The sequence below is a fragment of the Mandrillus leucophaeus genome, unplaced genomic scaffold (assembly GCF_000951045.1).
Source record: "Mandrillus leucophaeus isolate KB7577 unplaced genomic scaffold, Mleu.le_1.0 Scaffold51, whole genome shotgun sequence".
Lineage (NCBI taxonomy): Eukaryota > Metazoa > Chordata > Mammalia > Primates > Cercopithecidae > Mandrillus > Mandrillus leucophaeus.
This window is the reverse complement of record NW_012105475.1, coordinates 4,954,941-4,982,248: the sequence shown is the minus strand read 5'-3', so window position 1 is coordinate 4,982,248 and position 27,308 is coordinate 4,954,941. Positions and strand designations below refer to the sequence as shown.

The 27,308-nt window shown below is 43.0% G+C and overlaps 1 protein-coding gene across 1 annotated transcript; it reads left to right on the top strand.

Moving 5' to 3' along the window:
• The first annotated feature begins 10,224 nt into the window (after window positions 1–10,224).
• Window positions 10,225–17,943, top strand: ADCYAP1 (adenylate cyclase activating polypeptide 1 (pituitary)). Its single transcript, XM_011996337.1, is given in 7 exon segments — window positions 10,225–10,340; window positions 10,543–10,577; window positions 10,580–10,844; window positions 11,169–11,279; window positions 13,449–13,580; window positions 14,055–14,153; window positions 15,256–17,943. Coding segments are annotated over 7 exon segments (948 nt in total). The 3' UTR covers window positions 15,446–17,943.
• Window positions 17,944–27,308: the final 9,365 nt, after the last annotated feature.

Genomic DNA, 27,308 nt, shown 5'->3' with positions numbered 1-27,308 from the left:
CTTGCTGTGTTGCCCAGGCTGGTCAAGAATTCATGGGCTCAAGCAATCCACCTGCCTTGGCCTCCCAAAGTGCTGGGATTACAGACATAAGCCACTGTGCCCAGCCCAAATTTCCCCTTTTTATAAGGATATCAGTTATACTGGGTTAGGGTCCATCCTAATGATTTCATCTGAACTACATCTGCAAAGGTTTTATTTATAAATAAGACCACATTCCGAGGTATTGGGGCATAAGACATCAACCTATATCCACCACCTTTTGGAACTTCTGGCTAATGGCCTCAACATGGCCCCTGACCAAGCGTGCTTCTAAATGTTGTTCAGCCCTGGTAACAACTAGCCCTGAAACCTGACATGGGGAAGATGTACTTTATGGGTTGTGTGTGTGGGGAGTCAGGAGACAGTCACCAGGTATCTGGACCTCCTTGGTCCCACAAAACATAACAAGATAATTGGATCATAAAGGAGCCAAACACTGACTAAACCACAAGCTAGATGTTCTACCTCTGAATAATGTGGGGTGAACTGTGCTTCTAAGATACAGCTTAACCTCATTCAGCACAAATTTGATTTAACACATTCAATTAATCTTATCAGTAAATATTACACACGAGATGATTCATTATCTACACTGGAAATGAGCACTGCTGATAGCTGGGTTGCTCGCCTCTCCCTTCTGCTGTTTCTTCTCGCACTTGCTTTGCCCAGCTTGCTTCCTTAATATGTTGGCTTGGTTCTCTTCTTCTTTTATCTGTCCTGGTTTGCCGTTAGCTTTCCTTCCAAGTAGAGGTCAAAAATCAGCATAATGAGAAGAATCCATAGATGCTTAGCTCCATATAAGACAAAAGAAACTTTGACAAAGAGGAAGTATATCTTTACTAAAAACATAATAAAGAGATGTCAGGCATTATATTAAAATATAATTCCCATACTTCTTTTCTTTTATATATTTATAAAAATATATACTTCAAAAGCTTTATGAAAAAATAGACAAACATAAGAAAATAAAAAGAATCCATATTCTCCCTCCTAATTCCAAAACTAGTGTTGCACATTGTTAATGTTTTGGTATAGACTCTTCTAGGAGGAAGATAGATTATGATTTGTACTTGTATACCCATTGGTGCTGCATCAAATAGATCAAAGGAATAAATATTAAGTGCATACATATAAAGAAATAAAAATATAAAGAAAAAAACCGTAGAAATGTTTTGTTTTTAAAAAATTGATATTGTATTGTACATGTGAGTTTATTATCTGCTCTCTCTCTTTTCAGTAACATATTGTAAATATTTTCTTTTGTCGTTAAATATTTTTCTACAGCATCATGTCATTTCATCATTTTACAGTAGAAATTATCTTCCCTTGTAGGAATGTACAAATAATTTAATAAATTTTATCAATGCTCTTATAGGACATTTTATGATTGTTGTCAAATATTATTTATTATCATCAGTGGTGCTATGCATAGAGCTGTAGTTCAGCTTTGAACAGATTCATGCTAACTTACTTTCTCAGCATTTCCTTTCCTTCACAGAAGTCAAGTCAGTGGGTTAAATTTATGCATAATTGACAGACTGCTCTCTGGAAAAGCTGGATCAATATACACTCCTGCCAGCAGTGCTTGAGGACATGTGCTTCCTAGCATGTGTGACAGTACAACACAGTAGAATATAAAACATTGTTTCAATTTGATAGATTATGATTTGTACTTGTATACCCATCGGTGCTGCATCAAATTGATCAAAGGAATAAATATTAAGTACATAAATATAAAGAAATAAAAATGCTAGTATGCAATTTCCAATGGAAAGAGTAGGGTACTGGGAGAACTGACCATTCATTTGGAAAAGGAAAAAATTCTCCTGAAGATTTTTTGCAAATTTGTTGGTCATTCATATTTCTAATTTTCTGAATTGCCTGTTTATGTCCTTGACCCATTTGGCATTTAGGCGTGATTGTCTTTTCTTTATGGATTTGTGTTCTATTTCAGCAATTTGATTTCTTGATTTTTCATAAATGATAAAATTTCTCTCAAAATTTCGTTTGGCATTTAAGTTTGTGAATTTTCTTTTAATATAAAAACATGAAAAACATTTTAGTCGATTTGTTATTATCTCCTTTTATGGTTTCTTTTTAACTGGCAGTCTTAACATTTCCTTTACAGTTCTAAAATTATATATATTTTTTCTAGTACTTTTGAGGTTTTTACATTTAAGTCTTTAATCCATTTGAATATATTTGAGGTTGTAGGATATGAAGTAGACATCTAAGTTATCTCTTTTTTCAAATGAGCAGTCAGTTCTCCCAGTATTCTACTGTTTTCATTGGGGATTATATACTAGTAGTTTTTTTTATATTTAACTACTTTGTATTTATTTATTGTTCTATTATTTCATCAGAATCACACTGTTTTAATTGCTGCAACTTTATCACATTTTTAAATACCTATGAGGGCAACTTTATTCATTACTTCTCTTTTGAAATGTTCTTGGAAATGATACTTGCACATAACCTCTTCATCTATTTTAAGATGTGAAATAAAAACAAAAATGATTTTTTTTAATGCCTGCCTTAAAACTGGCGTTTAGTTGAAGAATCAAGTGCATTTTGGGAAAGCTATGCTTCCTCTCCCCTTCCTGATGACTGTAACTGTACGGCACTTCCAGGGAGGACAACTGGGGAGAGGAAGTATGGTAACTTTGGAAATAGCTAGTCTTAGCTTTGAAACCTGGTTTTGTCAGTTGTTAGCTGTGTGCTCTGGGCAAGCTAATTAATCTTTAAGAAACCCAGTTTAGCTGTCAATAAAAATAGTGATAATAATACCATACCTATCTCACAGGGCAATAAGAGGATTAAATGAGACAATGTTTGCTAATACAGAGTGTATCACTGCCATCAAAGAAGGAGCTTAATAAATGTTAATTTCCCTTTCCTTCTACTGGTCTAGGATTTTTGTTTGTAAAGCATTTTTATATACATCATCTCATTTGACTCACAAAGGTCTTGACTCACTAATCATACAATTTCTGTGGTATTGAATTACATGATGATTTAATAAGATATGATGATGATGTACTAAAAACCAGAATAAATTAGCTGGGCGTGGTGGCAGGTGCCTGTAATCCCAGCTACTCGGGAAGCTGAGGCAGGAGAATGGCGTGAACCCGGGAGGCAGAGTTTGCAGTGAGCCAAGATCGCGCCACTGCACTCCTGCCTGGGTGACAGAGTGAGACTCTGTCTCAAAAAAAAAAAAAAAAAAAAATAAAAAATAAATAAATAAATAAATAAATAAATAAATAAAAATAAAAAGAAAGAAAGAAAAGAAAAAGAAACTCCTTGAGCTCAGGAGTTTGAGACCAGCTTTGTCGGTATACATTTTTTTTTAGTTTAAAACTATTGTAACAAAAACTCAGTATTTTCTAGGTTCATAATTTTTAATCTCTAAATTTTTAATCTTTAAAAATTAAAAAAATTAAAAATTAAAAAAAAGATTGCAGCAAAATTTGTTATGTGCTTAAAAGAAACTCCTTGGCTGGGCACAGTGGCTCACGCCTGTAATCTCAGCACTTTAGGAGGCTGAGGTGGATGGATCATGAGGTCACGATATCGAGACCATCCTGGCCAACATGGTGAAACCCCATCTCTACTAAAAATACAAAAAATAGCTGGGCAAGATGGCGAACACCTGTAGTCCCAGCTACTCGGGAGGCTGAGGCATGAGAATTGCTTGAACACGGGAAGTGGAGGTTGCAGTGAGCCAAGATTGCACCACTGCACTCCAGCCTGGTGATGGAGTGAGACTCCGTCTCAAAAAAAAAAAAAAAAAAAGTTCCTACAGAAAATAAATACGCCAGTATAACATACTATGGCTATTAAGACTGTCTGGAGTCATTGAGACTTGAATTTGAAGCTCAGCATTACAATGTAGCAGCTGTATAACTTTGGATAAGGTACCTGAGTTCTTTTAGCCTCGATTTCTCATCTGTAAAATGGAGGTAATAATAGTGCCTACAAAGAAGTTTGTTGCGAGGGAAAGGAAGTAAGTAGTCAAGCACTTAGCCCAGTAAGCGCTCATTAAACAGTTGTTGCTGTTGCTGTTATTCGCTGGTGAGTAGCAAAACCATACAGTCCCTTTGGGAAGGATTTAAAATAATTTAAAGAAATAATAATTAAAAATTTCAAGCAGTACATTTATGACAAATGTAATAGTATTCCAAGCAGATGATAGTTTTTAAAAATTTATGCCTCTGTATATTTGGGTAGAGACAAAGGGTTATTTGAAAAGTATTTTCATTTTCAGGTTGGGCACACTGGCTCATACTTGTAACCCCTGCACTTTGGGATGCTTGAGTCTAGGAGTTTGTGACCAGCCTGGGCAACATAGGGAGACCTTGTCTCTGCATAATAATAATAATAATAAAATTAGCCAGGCATGGTGGTGGCATGTGCCTGTAGTCCCAAGTATTCAAGAGGCTAAGGCAGGAGGCTCACTTGAGCCCAAGAGTTTGAAGTTGCTGTGAGCTATGAATACACTACTGCACTCAAGCCTGGGTACAGCAAGACCCTGTAAAAAACAACACCAACAAAAAACAAACCAAAATAGGCAAACAAAAACTGCAAAGCTATGATTACCATACAGTGTTAGTTAGTAATAATGATAATAAAAACAAAGGCTCCAAAATTATTACAGGTAAACCTATATTCACAGGTAGATAATGCCAAGCCTGAGCCCAAAAGGCAGAGGGATGCTAGGAACTCACAAAGGAAGATCTTCTTTTGATTTTACACACAATAACCTTGTTTTATTTTGCATGTAGATTCCCCTTCCAACATTTTCTGAAGTGGTCTCAAAAACTTATTTAGGATATTGGTTTTCCTGGATCCTGTCCAAGCTTTTCCTTCTGCATTTAAGCCTTATGTGAACAGAGGATTTAAACTGAAGTAGAGAGCAGACTTTCTTCTTGTTGGCTTTTTAGAGGAGGTGCTCTGGAAATGTGGGGAGAATTTGGAAGATGCTACACAGTGAAGTCTGGGATATACATTTTTGGTACCCAGTAAACTAATGTTCAGAGAATAAGGCCTTAGTAGAGCCATATACGTGAGATATTTGGAATCATCCAAACCTGTAAGCAAAGGTTAGATCCTGGTTTTTGTTTCTTGGATGTCTGCTTTATGTCTTAAAACAACAGGCAAAATTTCTTGGCTCTGTGAATATGCAATTCTGTTCTTAGATTAGAGAGAAGCTTTACTCATGTGGTTTGGAAAGGCTTCCTTTCCTAGTTGTTTTCAGTGTGTGTGAAGCACAACATTTTGAAGGTCAGAGAAGTCACGACACATTATAGGTAAGCTCATCAGCTTCTTACTTCACAGTGAGTTCTGAAAGGCATGATGCATGCAGTCCAGTAAGTGATGGTCATGATGTTCTGGTTCAGAACATTTGGGTTTCCCTACAGGTGTAATCGGTATGGAGTGAGTCATTAGTCATTGCATTTTCTGGAAGAGTCAGAAGAGAAAAGGTTTAAGTGAAATGGAATACAGTGTTATAATTCACTTTTGTCACTCACAGGAGAGGATGATGGTTTGCATCAGGCTTGTTTACTGAAAAAGCTTATTATAGCCTGCTTCTTATGCTAAGTACTGGCTAAAAAAGAATAGAATGTGCCAGGTGTGGTGGCTTACACCTGTAATCCCATTACTTTGAGAGGCTGAGGCAGGTGGGTCACAAGGTCAGGAGTTTGAGACCAGCCTGGTCAAGATAGTGAAACCCTGTCTCTGCTAAAAATATAACCATTAGCCGGGCATGGTGTCAGGCGCCTATAGTCCTAGTTACTCAGGAGGCTGAGGCAGGAGAATCTCTTGAACCTGGGAGGCAGAGGTGGCAGTGAGCCATGATTGCGCCACTGCACTCCAGGCTGGAGGACAGAGCGAGACTCCATCTCAAAAAAAAAAAAAAAAGAATAAGAATGCACAACTTTTCCAATCTTGATTTAGATTATTTATACTAGGAATGTGTGAGGATGCTTTGAGCAAACATGTCCTTTTATATGATTAAGAAAAATCTAATGTTGTAGGATATAGAGATAGTGGTAGTAAAAGGTAATGGTATAGAGCTATGTAACTAAGGAAAGAGAATGTGATGGAGAAATCCTGGGTACTACGGGTGACTGATCCAAAAAGAAAGTAGTGGAAATCTTATCCAAGTGACCAGGAGCCACACTTCACTGGGCTGCTTAAAGGCAAAAATACATTTAGCTCACCACTGATTTGCAGTATGGGGGTGGAGGGGAGCAGTTTAAAAGATGTTGAAGATTCCCATGCAAAAGAAGGAAAGCCAACTTCCCAAGTGGTGATGGTCCAAAGGCAGAAACCTGGCAAAGACATAACAGTACAAACACTATACTATTTGCTAATGTTGTGAAGCCATCTGCAATTCAAACTCCCAGTATGTATACTAGACATATTCCTCTTGTTTGAATACAAAAGCCCACTTCCTCAGAGGCTAGAGTTCTTTAAATTGAATGTTAATTCAAGGTTCAAGGATTGACCCTTCAACAAAGGCGGATGTGTTAGCCACCAGGAAAACCAATTTGAGGAAGGGTTAGTTTGACTTGTAGCTAGTATTTATCATTTCTTACCAAAACTTGTTTTCACATCTGAAGGACCAACAGGATAAAAGTTGATACATTAGGGACTTGAAGTTCAGAGTATTATTAAATCATTTCCAACAAATATATATAAACAGCCTCTTCGGGGCAGGTCAGGGCTTAGCTCAAGTCACCTTCAGTTGCTGTGCCTCAGGGAGGATGCTGGTTAGACCTCCTACTCTAAGATTTCCGTTGTTCCTCTAATTTTTCTAGCTGAATATGATTCCAGCTAATGTAACAATCCTCATAGCCTGGAAAGAAACTTTGCCAGCCTGGGAAATCTACTTTGCTGGCCTGGGAAGTCTTCTGGTGAGCACTGAGGGGAGGGAGTGGGAGCATTGGAAAGAAGACTTGAAATTCCTTTGTGTTAATCTGTAAACAGAAAGTTCTAATTCTTTGGTCTCTTCTTCCTCCTCTCCCCCAATTCTCTCTTTCATCATTTTCAATTATATATAGGAGGTTGGAAGGTTTCTCTTGTACTCTTAACCCTGAATACCTAAATACCCTTCATGAGGGAAACTGGGTAAGAACAGTAAAACTGGAAGGCTGTTGTACCCTGGTCTTGCTCTTCCCCAATTCTCCTCTAGCTCCTCCTCCCTTTCTCTGTCTCCTCTCATAAAAGTGCTTTAGTTGAGGGCCCCTAGGATTCACCCTCCAGCTCCTACCTGCACTTCAAGCCAGACTGGGGTCTCCACTTGCAATTAGCATGTCTGTTGGACTGGGCCACAGTATCCCACCTGGCCACTGCCCCATGCCTCCTCAGTGCATGTTGGGGCTGCTAGTCTCTCTAGCCTGGGGTTTTGGGCTGACAAGTCCCCTCTTCCTTGCTGGCCCCCAAAAGTCCCTCCAGGATGCTGTGCTAATGCTTGACTGGAGCCTTCCAAGATTAGAATCAGAGGGGTGTTTGGGGGTAGTTTTGGTCTTTGAAACATCAGTCATCCCATATTCCCTCCAACCAATAGAAAGCAGAAGGGGCCTATACTCTCATTTAGCAGCTTCGAGTTCCTCCTATCTATTGGCCTTTTCCCTTGGCCCAGGGGCCCAAGGCCAGATTTTCATGAATAGGAAAGCTCCCCTGGGAGAGATGTCAAACATGCCCAACTAGATGATGGCCACGAGCAACAAAAGATCTGCGGGTGATCCTGTGGGAGTTTGATTCCCCCAGGCAGTGTGGGCAGGGCTGGGTGGGTCTTTAGATTGTGTTGAGCAATTGCTGGGTCTCGAAACTTGATTTTCAGGAGTTCAGTGACCAAGAATTTCAAGTTCTCTGTTTAGTCTTTCACTCTGGTGAATGGGTTCAGGTCTGAAGGCCTGTAATTTTTGGGTGCTGAGCCCTGAGTTCTGAGCTGAGGGTATCTAAGCTGAGAAGAGCACAGGGGTCATAGCCTTGGTAAGTCAGAGGCACAGTTCAGCCCCTGTTGGCCCTTGGAGCCAGCAGTTAGTCGTCCCCCCCAGATGGTTAATCGTGTTTGTGGTTTTCCCCCTTTAATAGGCCGTGAAGTCAGCAAACTCCCCACATGGTGGCTCCCTTTACTAAAGTTGAGTAGTGAATTGTACAAGGAGTCTTGGAAATTTTCAAATATTTCTTCAGATTGAACTCATTTCAGAATTCGTGTGGGAGGAAAGAGTAAGGTTTTTAATGGGGTTCACCTTTGACGTGAAGCAAGGCGGAAGACAGGAAAGCCATAGTGGGGAATAGCTTTGGGCGCTTTAGTAAGAAAGACGTCTCTGCTTGATTATCTGGTAGTGTTCACCGCAGGCTCTTCGTGTGCGAGCTTGCTGCAGAGGCAGAGCTGAACACGGAACACAGGCAGGTAAACACTCCGACATAAATCAGTGAGCATATGTATCAGAGTAAAAGAGACATATTCCCATGTAGATGTGGTTTGAAGCTTTATTGAAGGCAGACAGTCTGAAGCACGGCCAGGAATAAACTAAGAAGAAGCAGACAGTTTTCGGTCATTCATGGCCAGGAATAAGCAAAACTTAGTTTTTTTAAGAAGGAGGAAGTATTAAATCTCAAGTAAGAGCGGGAACAGCATTTAGAAGGAGAAACATAATATCTTGGAAAAAGCATGCAGAACTAATATAGCTTATTTAAATGTTAGATCCGAATCATAGTAACAGGAAACCCTCTCACTAAACTGGAATTTCCCCTAATTTTTGTGTAAGATCCAAATAATTAAAATGCACTCTAATGGTTACTGATGGATCCTTCCTTCCTTCCTTCCTTCCTTCCTTCCTTCCTTCCTTCCTTCCTTCCTTCCTTCCTTTCTTTCAAGAAATAGACCCAATTTCTCTTACTGGTGTAGAAATATATGACCCTTCTTAAATTACCCAGGAAATTGGAAGCCTCTGGGTGGATATGGTCTCCCCTTATTGCTTTCCTCTTACCACATCATTTTCAGTTAAAAAAAATTTAACTGTTTCCAGCAGAGGGATTCCTGTTAGAAACCTTCATCAAGTGAACTTGTGCTGGGAACCCTCATGCTTTCCCAGTCCATCTGTGTTTCCCAAACAGAGCTCAAGTTGTAAACAAAGTGGAAAAACATATTTCTCACCCCAAAATTCTTAACATTTCATTTCTTGTGGAAAACACAATTTCACAACATCAATTTTTAAAATCTGTAAGAGCCACAGAAGGTGTGAAGGTAGCCAAACGGCCAGTCTAGAGATCCAAAAGCCAGGACTAACGGAGGACAGAATGCTTTTTCCTCAAATCCAGGCAGGGATGGAGAGCATTCTCAGCATTAGGGCATTTGTGGACACTACAAAGGGGAAAGATGTATCTGAACGATGGGGGTGATTTAGGCAATGAATTGCCACGTTAATAGCACTACTGCCAACTCTTCAAATTTAGAGGCTCTGGTGAAAAATTAAACCAGTGGCAATTTTCAACGTTTGTAGCATCTGTGACCGAACACTTCAGCACCCGGAGTCTGGACAGCTCCGCAGGCCGCGCTCCGGAGGCAGCTTGAGCTCTCATCAATCTACTCCTAGCCCGACTGTCAACGGCAGCCAGACTCAAGAGAGATTTACTGAAAATCCTCCAAGACTTCCCTTTAAAAGCAAAACGACTTCCACATTTAATGGTCTATCTGAAAGAACATACGCAAGAAATTAGGAGATCTAAATTAAATTTATTAATAGGAGAGCTTGATGATGCTTAACTCCAGAGACCAGAGCTCTGATTGGTGGGGCTAGATGAAAAAGTAAAGAGAAATCGTAATTATATAGTTAAAAACATAACTTTTGCCATCCTCAAAATTCTAAAAATTCTTTACCTGTCCTTGAGAAATGGGTGAAATTGAAAACTATCAAAAATAATTGGACTTCTTAAAAATTGGATTGTATGAGTGAAAGGTGTTTATGAGAAGTCGATGACTCCGGATCTTATCATCCAAGAGGACAGCACAGAATAGTTAATATGTTCCTTGAGGGACTAGGATGCTGACGTCTTTTTCTGATACCCGATCATTACGTGACTGAAAAAAAAAAAGGAAGTCATTTCATGAATAAAAATCGGAGCGCAACAGTGAAACAAAATATTCTGTTCTTAAAGGCAACAGGCAGACAGATGTTGACAAAGAGGGCTCTCCAAAAACCACGTTCGGATAGATTTTTGCTAACTGCACAGATAAATACGAGCAGAAGGCCGGTCACCTCTGCAACCACCGGCAGCAGCTGAAGAAGCCGCAGCTTCAGAGGCAGCCAGAGAGACCTTGGAGCAGAGAAGGCGCTGTCGACCCTCACAGCTGCCTGACCAGCGGCTCCTACAAAGGCCGGCTGGCGACCGGCCCTCTCCCTTTCCTTCCTCCCCTTCTTCTCTGACTTTCTCTCTTTTCCTTAATCGCTTGCTTATTCCTCCGGGTGGACTTACGGCCACTTTGCTCCTCCGCGCTTTACCTCCTCGCCCCCTCTTTCTTTCTTCTGTCTCTCTTCGCCCCCTTCTCTCCGTGTCACGCTCCCTCCTAGTTCTGCGCGTCTACAAACTTTTGAACAGAACACGAGCCTCGGCAAACAAGTCCTGCAGCTCCTCCTGCTGCTCCTGCTCGTTCCTGCGGCTTCTGCTCAGACACCAACGCCAGACGGTGATGCCTCTCGGGTTGTGACTCCAGCGCAGAAACTTGAAGAAGCCCTTTGCCCGCCGTCCTACTTGGCAGCACACCCTCTCCTGACAGCGGTAAGAGTTGAAGGGCAAGGGAAAGAAAACCTTAGCAAAGCCACCGACTCACTCGACTGCTGATTCTTTCGCTGGCATCGCGTCAGGATAGTTAGCTTTCCTTCAACCAGGTCTGGCTAGTTATTGGGCGCTGGGTATATGCATATATATATATATATTTCTAACTATAGCAAGCAAGAAGTGGCAGGGCGCGCGCCGGCTGTCGCTAAGTGGTGTTCAATACAGGGAGCCGGGCCTTCGCTCCGTCCCTCCCCCAGCTTTGAGAGTTTTTTGGGGTTGGAGGGTGGAAGGCCAGGGACGTTCTCACAGCTGTGTGCCCTCTTTCCCATCCTGCGCAGAATGACCATGTGTAGCGGAGCGAGGCTGGCCCTGCTGGTCTACGGGATAATCATGCACAGCAGCGTCTACTGCTCACCTGCCGCCGCCGGACTCCGGTTCCCCGGGATCAGGTAGGTGCTGGCTGCCCGGGCCGAGCAGGAGCTGGGGCTTCCCAGTCACAGACACTTCCTCACAGTCTCCTTCCTGCAGTCCTCTGGGTCCAGACTACTAGCATCGCCCTCTGCGCCCCCAGTGCGCGTCCGCCAGCCTTGGCTGGACAGCGGGTCCCCATTCTAGCCGGAGGGTCTGGCAGGCTCCGCGACGGCTCGGAACCCTCCCCCAGCCCTAGGCAGCTCAGGGTCCCGAGTAGAGTCAGTGAGCTTCTGGCCGCTGGAGAACCCGCCTCTCCCAACCTGGCCAGCAGGATGGGGGCAGGGCATGGCCCCTAGGTTGGTTTCTTTTACCTATTCTTAGGATGAGTTAGGAGAACTTCAGCTCTGGAGCCTGGCCGGGGGTTGAGCGTGAAGCTCCTTCGGACTTTGCTTTGTTACCGCTTGTTCTGGACTATCCGGGTGGGGCCTCTCTCTCCTTTCCACCCTTTCTCTTCATTTCATTCCAGTTCTTTCCCCTGAAGAGCTATCTTTCAAGTGATCCGTGTTCCAACTGCATTTTGAATCCCAGGCTGTCTTGGGGGGCGTGGGGTGGGGGAGGGTGTTGGCCCGGTGTGATTGAGGAAAAGCGACTTAAGAGAGGGAAGAACAAGAACGAGACTGCGAAGGAGGGGGAAAAACAGACGCAAGGGAGGAGGAAGGGAAAGCCAGCAGGCAGGCAGGAGCGGGAGAGCAGCCCTGCCGGGCCCAGGATGGGGGAACCTTGGCTTTTTTCTTAACCCCGGGTTTCTAATCGGCAGGCGCTGCCCAGGTTCCCGGAGGCAGCCCCAGGGAGTCGCGGGCCGATGTGCCGGACTGTGGAAGAGCCCTGGGCAGGGGAGGGTCCGCATCCGCGGCGCCTGGGGCAGAGAGGAGCGCTCTTTCTGTCTGCGAAGCTGCCTTCTCCTAGCCTCGCCTAGGAACATTAGCCTTGGGGGGCCGCTGACCATTGATTTGAACGGAGAGATGGGTTCTGGCTTCTGTATTAGGATTCCAGTATCTGGACTCGGGGCAGGGCAATATCAGAAAGACCCAGGGTTCGGGGTACCCGGGCCAGGGCTGAGGCGCATGGCCGAGAAAAGGCTGGGTGCGGGGCGTGCGGAGGTATGTGCTTGCCTTGCCCTGACCTCTCCAAGGATAGAGAAAAGGCGAGTGAAGTAACGAAGTACGACTCCATCCCTGCCTAGAGAGTGCTACTAGCGCTGGCTGCATTCCAAATCTCTCCAGGGGTCCAAAGCGAGAAGGATTTGTTTTAACTCATCTCTACCCGTCCTATGTCAAGAATGGAGGCTGTAGATGAGGGTGACTGCGAAGTCGCCAGGCACTCGCTGGGTATCGCACCCCCTCCTTGTGCTCTGGGGGTGAGATGGGGCCCCGCCATCGCTAACAGATTAGCGCGAACTATTCGTTTAGTTGCCTTAAAACACCCTCGCTTCACCCTCAGCTATTTTCAAATTCCCGTGTGCCTGGCACTTTCTCCGGTCGAGAGGCACCGGAGGGCTAGGACACGCCACAGTCTGAGCCGCCGCCAAACTGGCTAAGTTTAGGGGCATCTATTATTCATGTTCCTGCCAGATCCTCTCCTGCCCAAAATAGAAACCGAGGTTCTCCGTGACCTACATCTGCTCCGGGAAGGGCTCCCCTGGGCTCGGAGGCTGGGGTGGGGGTGGCTGCGGAGCTGGCCGCCGCACACTCCACCCATCTTCTCCTTTGCTTTCTGGGCCTCCCCGTTCGGGTCTTCGCGTGGGTCAGCGCCTAGTCTCGTAGGGCCTTTCTCGTCCCCGCCCGTTGTTGCTTTGTGGAGGCTCGGGAGTCGGGCGGGGAGGGGGGCGGTCCTTTTCAGTAGCCAGGTGTGCGCGATCGGCGGAGACGCCTCTGTTTCCCAGTGCTTGTTGAGGCTGTGGCCCTGCAGGACCACCCTTTACCCGCGAAAAGGGGGGGTGGGCGAGCCGCCTGGCGGGGTAGGAATGGTCGGGTGTGGTTCCCTCCTCCTTACCTCTACTCCCACCTCCAGTCTTGGGAGAAAAGACAATTCTCCGTGGAGGACTTTTATCAACTGTGAAAATCAGCGCGAGCCCCTTTCTTTGGGTCCTCGCAGAGCTGGGGAGGAACTTGTACTGACCACTCCTTCTGTCCCGGGCCACCCCGCAGGCCGGAGGAAGAGGCGTACGACGAGGACGGAAACCCGCTGCAAGACTTCTACGACTTGGAGCCGCCGGGCGCCGGGAGCCCCGCCTCCGCGCTGCGCGACGCCTCCGCATTGTACTACCCCTCCGAGAGAAGGTGAGATTCGCGCGGCCTCGCGCACACCCGCCGCTGGGCGCTCGGGACTGCGGTGACTGGAGGGGTGGTGTGGTGACCCACCGAGGATTTTTTATTTTCCCCCAAGAAAGTCCTCAAGCCTGTCCTCTCCCTGGCCCGATCCTATTGCAGTGACAGAAAATTAGCAGCGGGCGGGTCTATGTGGACCTGAGGGCCGCGTGGGGACCGAGGGGGCTGTGGCCCAAAGAGTGGCAGTGAGTGGCGTCAAGGAACCCACACTCCACAGCTGCCATTCCTAGAGCCAGGACTAATTCCCAATCCTAGCAGTTACTCTCGGGATCGTCCCGGGAGTTACTCGCGAGTTCTGTGCCTCTGGAGGTTTCTCTGTCAGCCTCCCGGACAGTCAAGGGGGCGCGTGCCCAACAAGGGGGTCTCCAGCGGCCACCTGGGGGGCAGAATCAGTGACCCTGGGCGCGCACTTTGCCTCCCCGTTAGAAATGTCGCCCACGGGATCCTTAACAAGGCCTACCGCAAAGTGCTGGACCAGCTGTCCGCCAGGAAGTACCTGCAGTCGCTCGTGGCCAAGGGCATGGGGTAAGAGTTTGTGGAAGGATTAACTCGCGCATGGTGGCTCGCGCGCGCCGGAGTGGGTGCTTGTGTGGGGCGCGCGGAGGGCGGGCGGCGCGGCTTCCACGGCCGTGCGTGCACGTGGGGCCCAGAGTGAGTCTGCGCCCCAGGGTCTGGGGTGGGTTCCCGCCACAGGTCGCAGGCGGAGATTTTTAAGTGGCACCTTAAATTGGCCCAGAGAGCTCTGGAAGAGGGAAAAAGGGAACGCGAGCGAGGGAGTGAAAAGAAAGAGAAACCAAACCAAACCTCTCGGTCATTCAAAACCTTCAAGCTTCCAGGGAGGTTTTGCTATAATTTCCTCTAAGCATGACTTTTTTGGGGGGGGGGATGGGGAAAGGGGTGGTTGTATTTACTGAAAATTCAAATCGAAATGATAAATAGCCAAATTTGAAGACTCAGGGAACCAAACAGTTTTGCTCACGCCAGAGAAACTGAGAGCATAGGGCTTGCGTGAAGCGTATCTCAGCAGAAGGCAACATTTTAATAAAGCCCGTGGGAAGACAGATTACATTTTCGCCATGAATAATTCATGCAGTGAAAAATATTGCCTACAGCCTGTCGACTTATATTATTACCACGTTTTTCAACTTGGCGGGAGGAGGGAGAGGAGTGTTCATGTTTGACTAGGAATTGTAGGATCGATGCAAACTCCAGGGCAGCAGCCAGCCTGGCATGTTTAGGGCTCTCTGGTTATTTTCTCTGTACGTCGGGGGTGAGAGGAACAGTGAGGACAATTTAGTGCGAACGCACGGATGGTCAGATCTCAAGAGGCAGCGTTGGGAGAAAGGTTAGGCTTAAAGCGAGTGTCGTCTGCCCGGATCTCATCCCGGGCCCCCCCTCTGTGGGGTTTCATGCCGGGAAATCCTGGGTGGGGAGGGAGGCATTGAGGGGCTTCCATCTCAGCCCTCCCTACGGCTGCTTCCTGGCAGAGGGAGGCGGTGCGGTGGGCAGTGCGAGCCCCGGGCCCTCCCGGGAGGCTCCCGCGTGGGGTGGGGCCCGCCTGCTCCCCGCAGCGATTGAACCTGTGTCTCCCGCCCCGCCACCCTCTTTCCGACCCCTTTGCTTGCAGTGGGAGCCTAGGCGGCGGCGTGGAGGAGGACGCGGAGCCGCTCTCCAAGCGCCACTCGGATGGAATCTTCACGGACAGCTACAGTCGCTACCGGAAACAAATGGCTGTCAAGAAATACTTGGCGGCCATCCTAGGGAAAAGGTATAAACAAAGGGTTAAAAACAAAGGACGCCGAATAGCTTATTTGTAGCGATGAGTTACCAGCTACCCTGTGTATACAGCCCTGACGCAATGAAAAGTCGTTTTCCAAACTGACTGAACAGTCATCGCTCGTGTGTTCTATCCAAACATGTATTTATGTAATGAAGTAAAGCCATTAAATGAATATTTTGATAATAATACTGTTTTTCTTTTTACAAAGCACTAGAGAATGCACAGATATACTTTGTGGACCAATTATTGATATATATTATAAATATATAAAAAGAATATATATATATAAGTATAGAGAGAAGTTCATACAAAGCGTGCACAAGGATTGAAAATTCGCCTGAGCTGTTTATGTTTTTATAAAAATAAATAGAAAAGTAGACAATCGTTGTTTTGAATATTACTCCTATTTTTGTAAACTGGAATTAAAAGGATAGTATTTTTATCCATGACAGGCCTGAAGATATTACTACTTACCATTTGCTACTGTACATAAACAATGATGCCCTGCTCCAGAGAGGTTTTGAGGTAATGATTTGGAGAATTGCTGAAGGGCGTTCTTTCCCAGTGAGTCTCTGGGGCAGGCTGCTTCAATCCCAGCCTAACTCAACTGGGCACTGTCCCCCTGGTTGGGTGACAATTCCAATATTTCTGCTTTCTTTGATTCTCCTTTTATGTGTAGTTGTCTCTCTTCAGACTCTCAGCCCAGAAGAAAATTCTCCTGATAAAACAACAGCTCGATCCAAATTGTGCTTCTCCCCAGAATTCACGCCTCTCCCTGGGGGAAGAGTTGAGGAAGTGCAGAAAAGGGCGACTTCGTTAGACCGCTCTTTTTTCTGTACTTCCTGAGTTGCCAGGGAATCTAATATCCCCAAATTAGGGCAATTGGAACAAAGTGAAGGACACAGAAGTATATTGGAAGAGGCAGAGCATGCGGTGGTAGGAGGAGGACCCTGGAAAGGGACTGGTTTGAGGTTGTCCCAGGTCTGGGAAGCTGAGGGCAAGTCCAGTCCCAATGGTCCTGACTTTGGGCGCTGGGTATTGGAAATGGATGCAAAGTACAATGTGTTTTTCTCCAGTGCTGTCCATGCTTCTCATCTTGTGAAATGGCCAGGATCCTCCCCTTTGAAACCTGCTCTGTAGGAGCCACCCTTTTCCTTTGTGGTTTTATGGAGACCTCTCCTTCCTACCCTCCTGCACTGTTTAAGTACTGTTTACCATTTTTCATTCACTTCTCTTAAACTTGTGAATGCTTCTTTTTTTTGTTTGATGCAGGCACTTATTGTAAATTTTAGGAACCCCTGTGTAGCTATTAATAAGTAATTATGCACTAAATATGAACCCTTTGTTTCTTGTTTATTGAGTTTGTAGGTAAAATGTATTTTTCTACATTATTGCTTATTGCTTAGTAAAATTTATTTCATAAAACCAACCTTTGTCATATTAGAATGTGTAGTGTTTACATGTTGCCCAGTTTTGCTAACTGATAAATCATTTAATCCTCTTCTTCATATGTATGAGTACTATCTTATATCTGTGGTCAAGAGTGAGGTAAGCAAGCTCCAAAAGACCCTGAGAACCTACCCTTGTATCCTTTCTTTGGCTAAAGAAAGCATGTCTGTTTCCTGTCAATTCTTTCAACATATAGAGTAATCTTTATAAACAAAAGAACCTTCACCCAGCAACCAGATCGAGCAGCAACAGACAAACCAGCCAGCCACTCTCCCAAATTTCAGGCACAAGTTTATTTTTTATTTTTTGAAAAAAGAAGAAGAAGAAGAAGAAAAAAAAAAGAACAAGGAAAGATTAAACGTTAGCTTGTAAAGTTTAAAGGACCTTTCCGTTTCCTTTACGGATTTGATCAGTATGAAGTCATAAATCAAAGAAAACAGAATTGGATTTGCATTCCCAGGCGGGATGGATGCTGCCAGGAGATCACATTGCAAATAGTGAAAACAGAGGCATTCGATTTATGCCTGAGTCCTGTGTATAGGATCAATCTTCCTTTAATTCTGCAGTCTCCTCAGGCAATGTGACACGGGATGCAGTTTGCAGCTTTAGTGCCTTTCTTCGCCTTTTAAATTGCCACGAATCACAGATGGCTATTTAGTGGCCCTACAATGCTGCAACACATCAGCTTGCATTTTAGTCTTAATTATTTGTTTCTTGGATAATGGGCAGAGTTTTCTGTATTTGTGTCAGCTGTTAGTGGTGAAATAGGGCTCTAGTTAACCTTTTATTTATGAAGTCTAATTTAGTGTTCCCGTGGCTAGTTGCAAGCATTTTACAGTGATCACCCAGTTTAATCTTTTGTATACTTTTTAGAAATGCCAAGAGCCTTACTAAACTGAAGCAGATTTATGATGTAGTGATAATTTAGGTAGATATTAGTCTTGAAGCTCTTATTTTGTGTGCAACTGATTATAAAAACACCTTAACCAAGTATTATTACACACATGATATCTATAACTAGGACTTTGATAACTGTTATATAAAGTGTGTAAAATTTGTATGAATAAATTTTTGTAAACAATGCAACTTGGTCTAATGTTTGGGAAAAAAGACATTCAGGAAATAACTACTTTAAAATCTCTTAAAGTATTATATTTCTTTAGCAACCATAAGATTTTTTTATGTCTGGAATATATATCTATCTAAGCATCCTTATATTTTCATGAACTGTGCTTTAATACTTGATGGGCTACTGGATTCTGCTAAAAAATTAAAGTAGCTTCTCAGATGGAGATGCCTAAGAAGGTTTTAAGCTCATAGACAGGCACGATGTTGCAACATTATAAGACACACAATTTAGATTAATTTCTATCCCCTAGTGTGTATATACATTGCTCAATATTCAGAAAGTTACTAGGTAGTAGTGGGAGACACTACTGGAGTGTAACTAATGGAGCATTAGTTACACATCTGAAATAGTGATCTAACTTTGTTCTTTTATTTTTTGTTTTAGCGGTCAGGTCTCACTATGTTGCCCAGGCTGGTGTTGCTCAAGCAATCCTCTTACCTCAGCCTCCCAAAGTGCTGGGATTACAGGCGTGAGCCACCACGCCCAGCCTAAAATAGGGATCTAACATTGTTCTTATACAAGAAACTGCAGACTAAACTTGTCTTGATAAAATTTTGTATAAAATGATCTAAATAATCAGTTTTGGAGGTTTTAAAATGTGTTTAGAGACATACAAACAACTGTCTCTGATTAAAATGCTTTAGGTAGAAGGAACATGAACATGAGTAAGTAAAGAGTTAATTAGATGTCTTTAAAAGAAAATGTACTTTGAAGTACAAGACAAAACACAAGAAGTCATTTGTGGATTATATGCTGTCTTAGTTCGTATTTACAAACTTTAGAGCAAAACTTTCATATGAAATTCCCTCAAATTCCCTAGTGGTGTGTGTTTTGGCGCCTTTGACTATTTTTGGCTTAGAAAGTGTATAGAAAGTCACATAATAAGTGACATGTCATTTAATTTAAAATGCCAGGGTTTCATCCTAAAAATTAATGGGCTCAATTAGTAAATCAATAAATGTGTCACAATAGAATTAAAGGATGAGTGAAGATTCTAAAATTCAGAATTTAGCTCAGTATTTAAGGCCTAGAATCAAATAGGGAGGAGCCCACAGTCTAGAAATCCCACATGTTGTCAATGAGAAAATGAATCCAGTACAGTTCATATTTGCATTTGATTTTATTAGATAAGGAATTTTTCTTCTCCATCTTTAACTGCCCTCTTTGTCCTTGAAGACATTAGTGTCTTTAACTGCCATCTTTAACTGCCCCTCTTTGTCCTTGAAGACATTAGTGTGGTAAATGGAAAAATAAAGAAGAAGAATTTATTTGGTTGGGGCTAGGCTAACGACTTGTCAAGAACATAAAGATAAACCCCAGACTTGGCTGACTTCAAGTGAAGTTCATGTATTTAGCAACTTGCTATATTATCTTCTGTGATAACTCAAATTATAGCTTTTAAAAGGAAGACTTGATATGTTTGGGTATTCAAGAAGCTGTATCAGGTGTCTTAATGCTGTTAGGGCTGAGAACACACTTACTCAATACAGTACACACTATTGAACACCTGAAGTGGGCCACCACACTGGTCGAGAGAGCTTGACTAACACCTGGGAGCTCAGGTAGTATTTTTTTCAGAGTGTTTTTCTGAAATGTGATCATCCGGGGGGGCTTAACAATGCAAAATTGTAGGGCTCTGCCAGATTCGGTGATTCTGCATTTTAAATAAAAACCCTAGATTACTGTGCACTAGAATTTGAGACTGCCTAGATTTAGAATTGGTGACATATGTAAACGTACATATGCGCTGGTCTGAATTTTTTTTCATATAAAATAAGCAAAAGGTCATGTTACCTGCACACAGTAATAAGTACATCACTTACCATATTCTTCCAAGATATCTGGTCATTAAGCTCTTTGACAATTTCAGTATTTCCTTTAGGCCACTATAGCTACTAGTTAGCATTATTTTACTTGTACAGGCTGGTTGGACCTCTCCTACAGGAGCTTGTGGAAGGAGAGTGATCCTTTAAGTTGGGTCCAAAATATTCAATCACAGGACTAAGAGATTATCGCTATAATGAAGAGAACTTGTGCAGCTAGCTGGCCATAATTCTGGGGATCCGGAAGTCAACTTCCAGTTGCATTATATCCCAATTTGGTTTGAATGTATTTACTGCTCCCCAACTGTTCACAAGATGATTTCTCTTGGATGGCTCACTATGACCTTCAACCCAACCCTACTGTTCACATAATCACAAGATTGGAAGCTAAGATCAAGTCATCCCTCTTCTCTTTTGTTGCCATCCTTTTCTGTAGAAGGGAGATGGCAGCTGCTGCTGCTGCTGCAGATTGCATCACTGCTGGATTCTCATGTTGGTTTGTAGTTGGTCATCCTGGTCATTTCCCTTGCAACCACATAGTTTTAGCTCCATCTTAGTATCATGTCCCTCTGATCAGATGTTCCAGAGTAGCTTCCATTGTCAAAGGGTTAAAGGGTTTAAGGTAATCAGTAGTCAATTTTACCTCTCTGTTCTTTAACACGATCCTTCCTCTTTTTGTTTTTGTTTTTGTTTTGAGAAAGGGTCTTACTCTGTTGCCCAGGCTGGAGTGCAATGGCACGATCTTGGCTCAATGCAACCTCCGCCTCCCCGGTTTAAGGGATTCTTCTGTCTTAGCTTTCCAAGTAGCTGGGATTACAGGCGCATGCCAACACTCCCGGCTAATTTTTGTATTTTTAGTAGAGACAGGGTTTCACCGTGTTGGCCAGGCTGGTCTTGAACTCTTGACCTCAGGTGATCCACCCACCTTGACCTCCCATAGTGCTGGGATTACAGGCTTGAGCCACTGTGTGCACCTGGACCTTTTTCTTTCTTTCTTTTTTTTTTTGAGATGAAGTTTTGCTCTTGTCGCCTAAGCTGGAGTGCAGTGGCTTGGCTCACTGCTGCCTCCACCTTCCAGGTTCAAGTGATTTTCCTGCTTCAGCCTCCTGAGTAGCTGGGACTACAGGTGCATGCCACCACATCCGCCTAATTTTTTTATTTTTAGTAGAGATGAGGTTTCACCATGTTGGCCAGGCTGGTCTCGAACTCCTGACCTCAGGTGATCCACCCACCTCGGCCTCCTGCTGGGATTACAGGCGTGAGTCAGTGCTCCAGGCCAATCCTCCTTCTTTTAAAAAACAGGTTCTTATCAGTGTTTGAACGCAAATGCTCGTTATCAGTTACCAGCAATCCCCCCATGACCACAATGTCCTTTCTCTACCCACCCAACCTCAATATTCTGTAAGGTCCAACTCAAGCTCTCCTGTTCTAGGCATCTCCTTTAGCCTCTCAGAGTCACGGTCATCTTCACTCCTCCTCCCCGGGAACCTGCACTGTTTTTCCATGACCATTATACTCTGTATTGCCCCTTCTGTATTCCCTTTCTGACTTTTAATTCCATGCTGCTCTGTCCAGTTCTGTAACTGTTTTGTAAGAGCATGGCTTGTCTCTCCACTGGATGACCTCCTAGAGGGTGTGGACAATACATTTGCACTTTAGTGCCAACACACTTCTGGGAACATAAGAAATATCTTTTCTGAGTGATTGGAATAAACAGAGGACCTGTAGAATTCACCATGATATTTCTCCCTTGTAATAGGACAACTGCAAAGCATATACAGGAGTATTTTTTTTTTTTTAATGTGGAAGAGCCAAAGATCTGAAAAATTAACTTATCACTTAGATGGGCATCATGAATCAGACTAGATCTACCTCCAAGAAAAGCTACGTAGAAAGAATGCCAAATTAGTGTGTTTCTATTAGTTAAGATAAACTAAAGTCCAAATTCACGTACAGGCAAAAGGCTGTCATAGATTCAAGCCACACAGGTTTTAATTTTTTTCATTCTCATAGAAAAAAGAAGAGTCATATTTTCAAACTAAAACAGAATTCACCTTATGCTTCAAGACAATAATACCTTTTTTCTGGAATACAGGAAAAGGGATACCTTGGGAGGCAGACTGGGAACTGGACTGCTCTCAAAGTGATAATTAACAGAGCGGTTATCTACAGCTGCCGAAGAAATTTCTCTCATCAGCTGAAATGTAATTTGAAACATGAGTTCATGAACAGCCAAAATAATATAATGAAAAAATATTTTTTAACAGTTTAGCATTATAGTAGGTGATGTCGTCTGGTCCCAGTTAAATTTTTTCTTAATTATGTCTTTGCTGTATATTATAGAATCCTAAGTCAGAGAGGAATATTTCCTATAAACCACAAAGAAAATAGTATGATATGTATCTATGGGTATTTCCCTTTCTCTTGTTAACTACCCTGATTTTTGCTTGGTTAACTGTACCTACCTCATTCAGGATATGGATTTTATGGGGACAATAACTCCCCACTTTAAAATATAACTAATCAGGAAAATTGCATCTCCTGGCCACAGTTCCTGGAGTGGCATGTGATCCATTTCAGAATAGTGGGGTTAGAGAGGAATTTTTTTTTTGATGCTTCTGGAAAATAAGTCCTTTTCTTCTCTGGAATGGTGTGGTGTGTAATGTAGTGCACCATATAAGAAGCCAGCCTCACAGTGGACCTGTCACCATGGAAGACACAGAGGAGTAACAGGAAAAGGCAGGTTCCTGATGACATTGCTGAGTCCCTGAGTTTCCTGTTAAATAAGTCAGTAAGTCCCCTTCATTGCCTAAGTCAGTTTTTTTTTTTTTTCGTTTGTTATTTGTAGTATCAGTTAGGACCTGTGTTTCAAGTAGTGGACAACCCAACTCAGACTGGCTTAGTATGGTTTTCTCAGAACACAGAAGAGAGTTAAGAGTGGTCTACAGAGGTTCCAGCCGACAGGAAGCTTTACGAGTTCCAGTGCCCCAGTGTTCCAAAGATTTCACATCCTCCGTTAAAATTTTACTCTAAAGTTTCAATATTAAAACATTTCAGAGCACCTAGAAGTGAACCCTAGTCACTGATTTTAACCATAGTAAGAAATATCCTTTGAGGAACTCTCACCATCTTTTGCTGCCAACGGTACTACTTCTTTGAACCACAAGTACCTTAGAACTGCTCTTCTCTGAAACATTTTTTGAAATTCTGTTGAGTAGAAATTGCTATCCTGTCACTGCTGTCATTCCCTAACACCCATGAAACTTGTGATCACACTCGAGGCTCCAGTCTTCTGATGCCCTGCCCGCCATTTCCCCAGGCTCCCTGCCCCTTTCTCTCTTCGCTGTTTCTCCTCTCATCCCAGATCAGTTTAGTGACCCTGCCCGCCCCCACTGACCATTTTTCACTCCCTGACCGTTTCTGCCACATTCACATTAACACTCCTCAAAGTTGGATCAACCCAACCATGTGTTTTCTCCTGGTTGCTGAAGGCTATTGAGAAAAATCTTGGCTCTGTTTTCATCCTTTCTTACTATAAATTTATGATTACCTGTGTCTGTAGGATCTATAAAGCACTCATTGCTAATCAGTCTTATTTTCTATTCCTGTACTTGTTTGCTTCACTCTTCAGTATCCTTGGCCCATCCTGCAGGGTGACCTCATTGTTGACTTTGCCTGCCATTTTCCAAAAACAAACAAATACAAAACAAAACTTCCATAGTTTCTTTTCCTCTATCTCCATGTGTTTTTTTCACTTCAAATCCCCACCTCAGTTTCCTGAGGTTTGTATTTCCTCTAACACTTAATTGCAATTTCTTCATGTTCAATTGTCCCGTACTTGCCAAGCGCAATATTTTTGCGGTTCCCATCTTATATGATCTTTCTACAGCATTCCCTCATTCCTAAAACTTTCTTTTCACTTGTTCCTGGATCATGGCTTTTTTGTCTTTTCCCTCTCATGCCTTTTTGTCTCTCTTTCAATCTTTTACATTGCCTCCTCTTCCTTTTTTAAGGTAGATGGCCTCAAGTCCTGTCCTTCCCCCTTTCTCCTAGGGCTATACTTTCACCTTGGATAATCTTATCTTTTATGATCCGATGGTTTGACAACTTGCAATCTTACAGACCTCGTGAGAAAGTTCACATGCCCAGTTGAGATATTTACCTGGATATTCAGCAGATACCCAAAATCAATACAATTATCCCTCATTATCTATGTGGAATTAGTTCCAGGACCCCTGCAGAACCCAAAATCTGTGGATGCTCAAGTCCTTGATATAAATGGTGTGGCATTTGCATGTAACCTGTGCATGTCCTTCTGTATGCTCTATCTATCTATCTGTCTGTCTGTCTATCTATCTATCTATCTATCTATCTATCTATCTATCTATCTATCTATCTATCTATCTATCTATCTAAGACAGAGTCTCACTCTGTTGCCCAGGCTGGAGTGCAGTGGTACAATCTCAGCTCACTGTAACCTCTGCCTCCCGGGTTCAAGCAATTCTTGTGTCTCAACCTCCCAAGTAGCTGAGACTACAGGCATGTGCCACTACACCTGGCTAATTTTTGTGTTTTTAGTAGAGACGGGGCTTCACCATGTTGGCCAGGCTGGTCTAAGTGATCTGCCCACCTGAGCCTCCCAAAGTGCTGGGATTACAGCTGTGAGCCACCGTGTCCCGCCTTTTAAATAATCTCTATATTACTTATAATACTTAATACAATGTAAATGCTGTGTAAATAGTCATTATTGTTTAGGGATTAATGGCAAGAAAAAAGTCTGTACACGTTCATACACGTGTAATTTTTTTGGAATATTTTCCATTTGCAGTTGGTTGAATTCACAGATGCAGAACCCATGAATATGGAGGGCCAATTATATGTTCCCAGGTAAAACTATTATCCGCATTTATTCCCTCCTCTTTGTTTTTGGCATCATATCCACCACACTTCTTAACTGATGTATTGCAGAGTGCCCTTCCTTTTCCTCCCCTTTACTCCGTTCATTTAATTGGTCACAAAATCTTCGGATTTTTCAATCCTACTTTCTGCAGAACTCCACATTCACATAGTCTTTTGGCTGTTTTTGCAATAGCCTCTCAAAACTTGGCTCTAGTTACTCCCCCGGTTCAGTCTTCTCTGTCTCCAGACAGATCTAAAATAAGACTCTGGTCATGCTACTATCCTATGCTGGCTTGATAAATGTTTATGGCTTCCTGTGGCCTACTGGATGAAGTCCAAAGTCTTTAGCATGTAGTTCTCTTCACTCTAGTTTCACTCTAGTAGTTCTCTTCACTCTAGTTTCCTGCTCTTATCTATCACCTTTTGTTTGTGGTCCCCTGCCTCTGCAATAGTCCTCTATCCCTTTGCCCTCCTAGTGAAATGCGACTGATCTTTCAGGGAAGAACCAACTCCTTTCTCTGTTTTTCTGCTGCATTTCTTTATACTTCTAGTTTAGCATGTAGCTGCATGCATGTATTTTGCTGATAGGAAGAGGACCATAATTATTCAACTTCCTATTCTTAGGGCCTATAGTATTTGGCATGTAATGGGCACTAAATAATTATTTGTTGAATTGAAATTAATTCTATGAAAGTTGGCAAATAGTTCTCTACCACACAGACAACAGGAAAAAAATATGATTTATATAATTTAAGGTATAGCATAGAAAGATTTTTTTTTTTTTTGAGATACAGTTTCATTTTGGAGTGCAGTGACGCCATCTTGGCTTACTGCAACTTCTGCCTCCCGGGTTCAAGTGATTCTCGTACTTCAACCTCCCAAGTAGCTGGGATTACAGGCGTGTGCCACTGTGCCCAGGTAATATTTGTATTATTAGTACAGGCGGGGTTTCACCATGTTGGCCAGGCTGGTCTCGAACTCCTGACCTCAAGTGATCCACCCGTCTTGGCCTCCCAAAGTGCTGGGATTACAGGCATGAGCCACCACGCCCAGCCACATAGAAAGATTTTGATTAGATATTAGGAAGGATTTGGGCTACAACAAATACTTGTTGAATGATTTAAGTCAAAGCATACTCCTTTGAATACCGAAAATGTTTGCTGAGGTTGTCTGAGTTTTGAAGGGTTGTTTTCCTTTCCAATTTTCTTGTTAGCATCTGATCTAAATCGGCGATAGATTTTATGCTGTCCAATGACAGGCAGGAATGGTAACATAGAATTTGCAGATAGTAGGTGCTCACCAAAAGTTATAGATTGACCAAATGAATTTGTTTTCTAAGAAAAGGCAGGGCGTTAATATAAAACTCAAATTCCTTGGAGTTACTCAAAGACCTCAAGTGTATTTGTCTTTGTCCATTGCCATAGGTGTTTCCAAATGTAAGCTTTGAAGAGAAGTGGTAAAGAATATAAGGCATTCAAACAACAGACATGAGACTCTCTTGAGGGGTTGGGAATTTTCCATCTGACTTGTAGATGAGATGTTCTTGGATTATCCCTAGGATAATCTTCTGGTTAGTCCACTTTGAATGTAAACAGCGTTCATCAGGGAAAGGTAGTCTGATTTACTTGTTCTCAAAAACTTTCTTACATGAACAAGCCAGATGCTTGGTCGTGGAGTGAGCTGGGAAAAGAAATGATGCTCTTAGCATAATTAGATAGAACCTGTCTTGGGAGTATGGTTTTGTAGGGGGCACATCTTGCTCACACAACTTTCATAATTAGGTAAGGAGCTGATGATCCCATTATCAGACTCTTTCTTCTGATCATAACATTATTTAATTGTGCTTCAATTAGAGAGAAGGAAAGAGAAGAAACAAAAATTCAAGCCAGTTCAATCTGCTGATTCCTAGGCATCCTGGTGGAAGAGCTGATGAAAAAGGAGATTGAAATTACCAAAGCAAGGCCCCTAGATTTTCCATAAATTAATCAGTGCATATTATCAGTAATGGAGAGAGGATCTTTGTTTTTCCTTTTTTATCTTTGGAGACAGGGTCCAGGGTCTTTCTCTGTTGCCCAGGCTGGAGTGCACTGGCATGACGTGGCTCACTGAAGCCTTGACCTCCCAGGCTCAAGTGATCTTCCCACCTCAGCCTCCTGAATAGCTGGGACTACAGGCAAATGCCGCCACGGCCAGCTACGTTTGCTTATTTTTTGTAGGGAGAAAGTCTCACTATGTTGTCCAGTCTTGTCTCGAACTCCTGGGCTGAAGCAATCCTCCCGCCTGAGCCTCTGAAAATGCTGGGATTATAATCATGAGCCAACATACCTGGTGCAGGATCCTGTCTTTTCTTATGGGACCTTTGTTTGAGATGTAGAACCTCTCTCTATTTTTTTTTAATAGGTTAAAGTTGACAATTAGTGTTAATGAGTAGTTTACATCCCTGACATTACTATAAAAGGCATCCTACTATAAGACAAAAACAAACAAACAAACAAAAAACAACAACAAAAAAACTTAAACAAACTGAGGGAGTAAGGGTTTGTCTGATTATACCTTGAAATAAATATATTTTTAAGTCTTTCTTAATAAATTATCTCCGT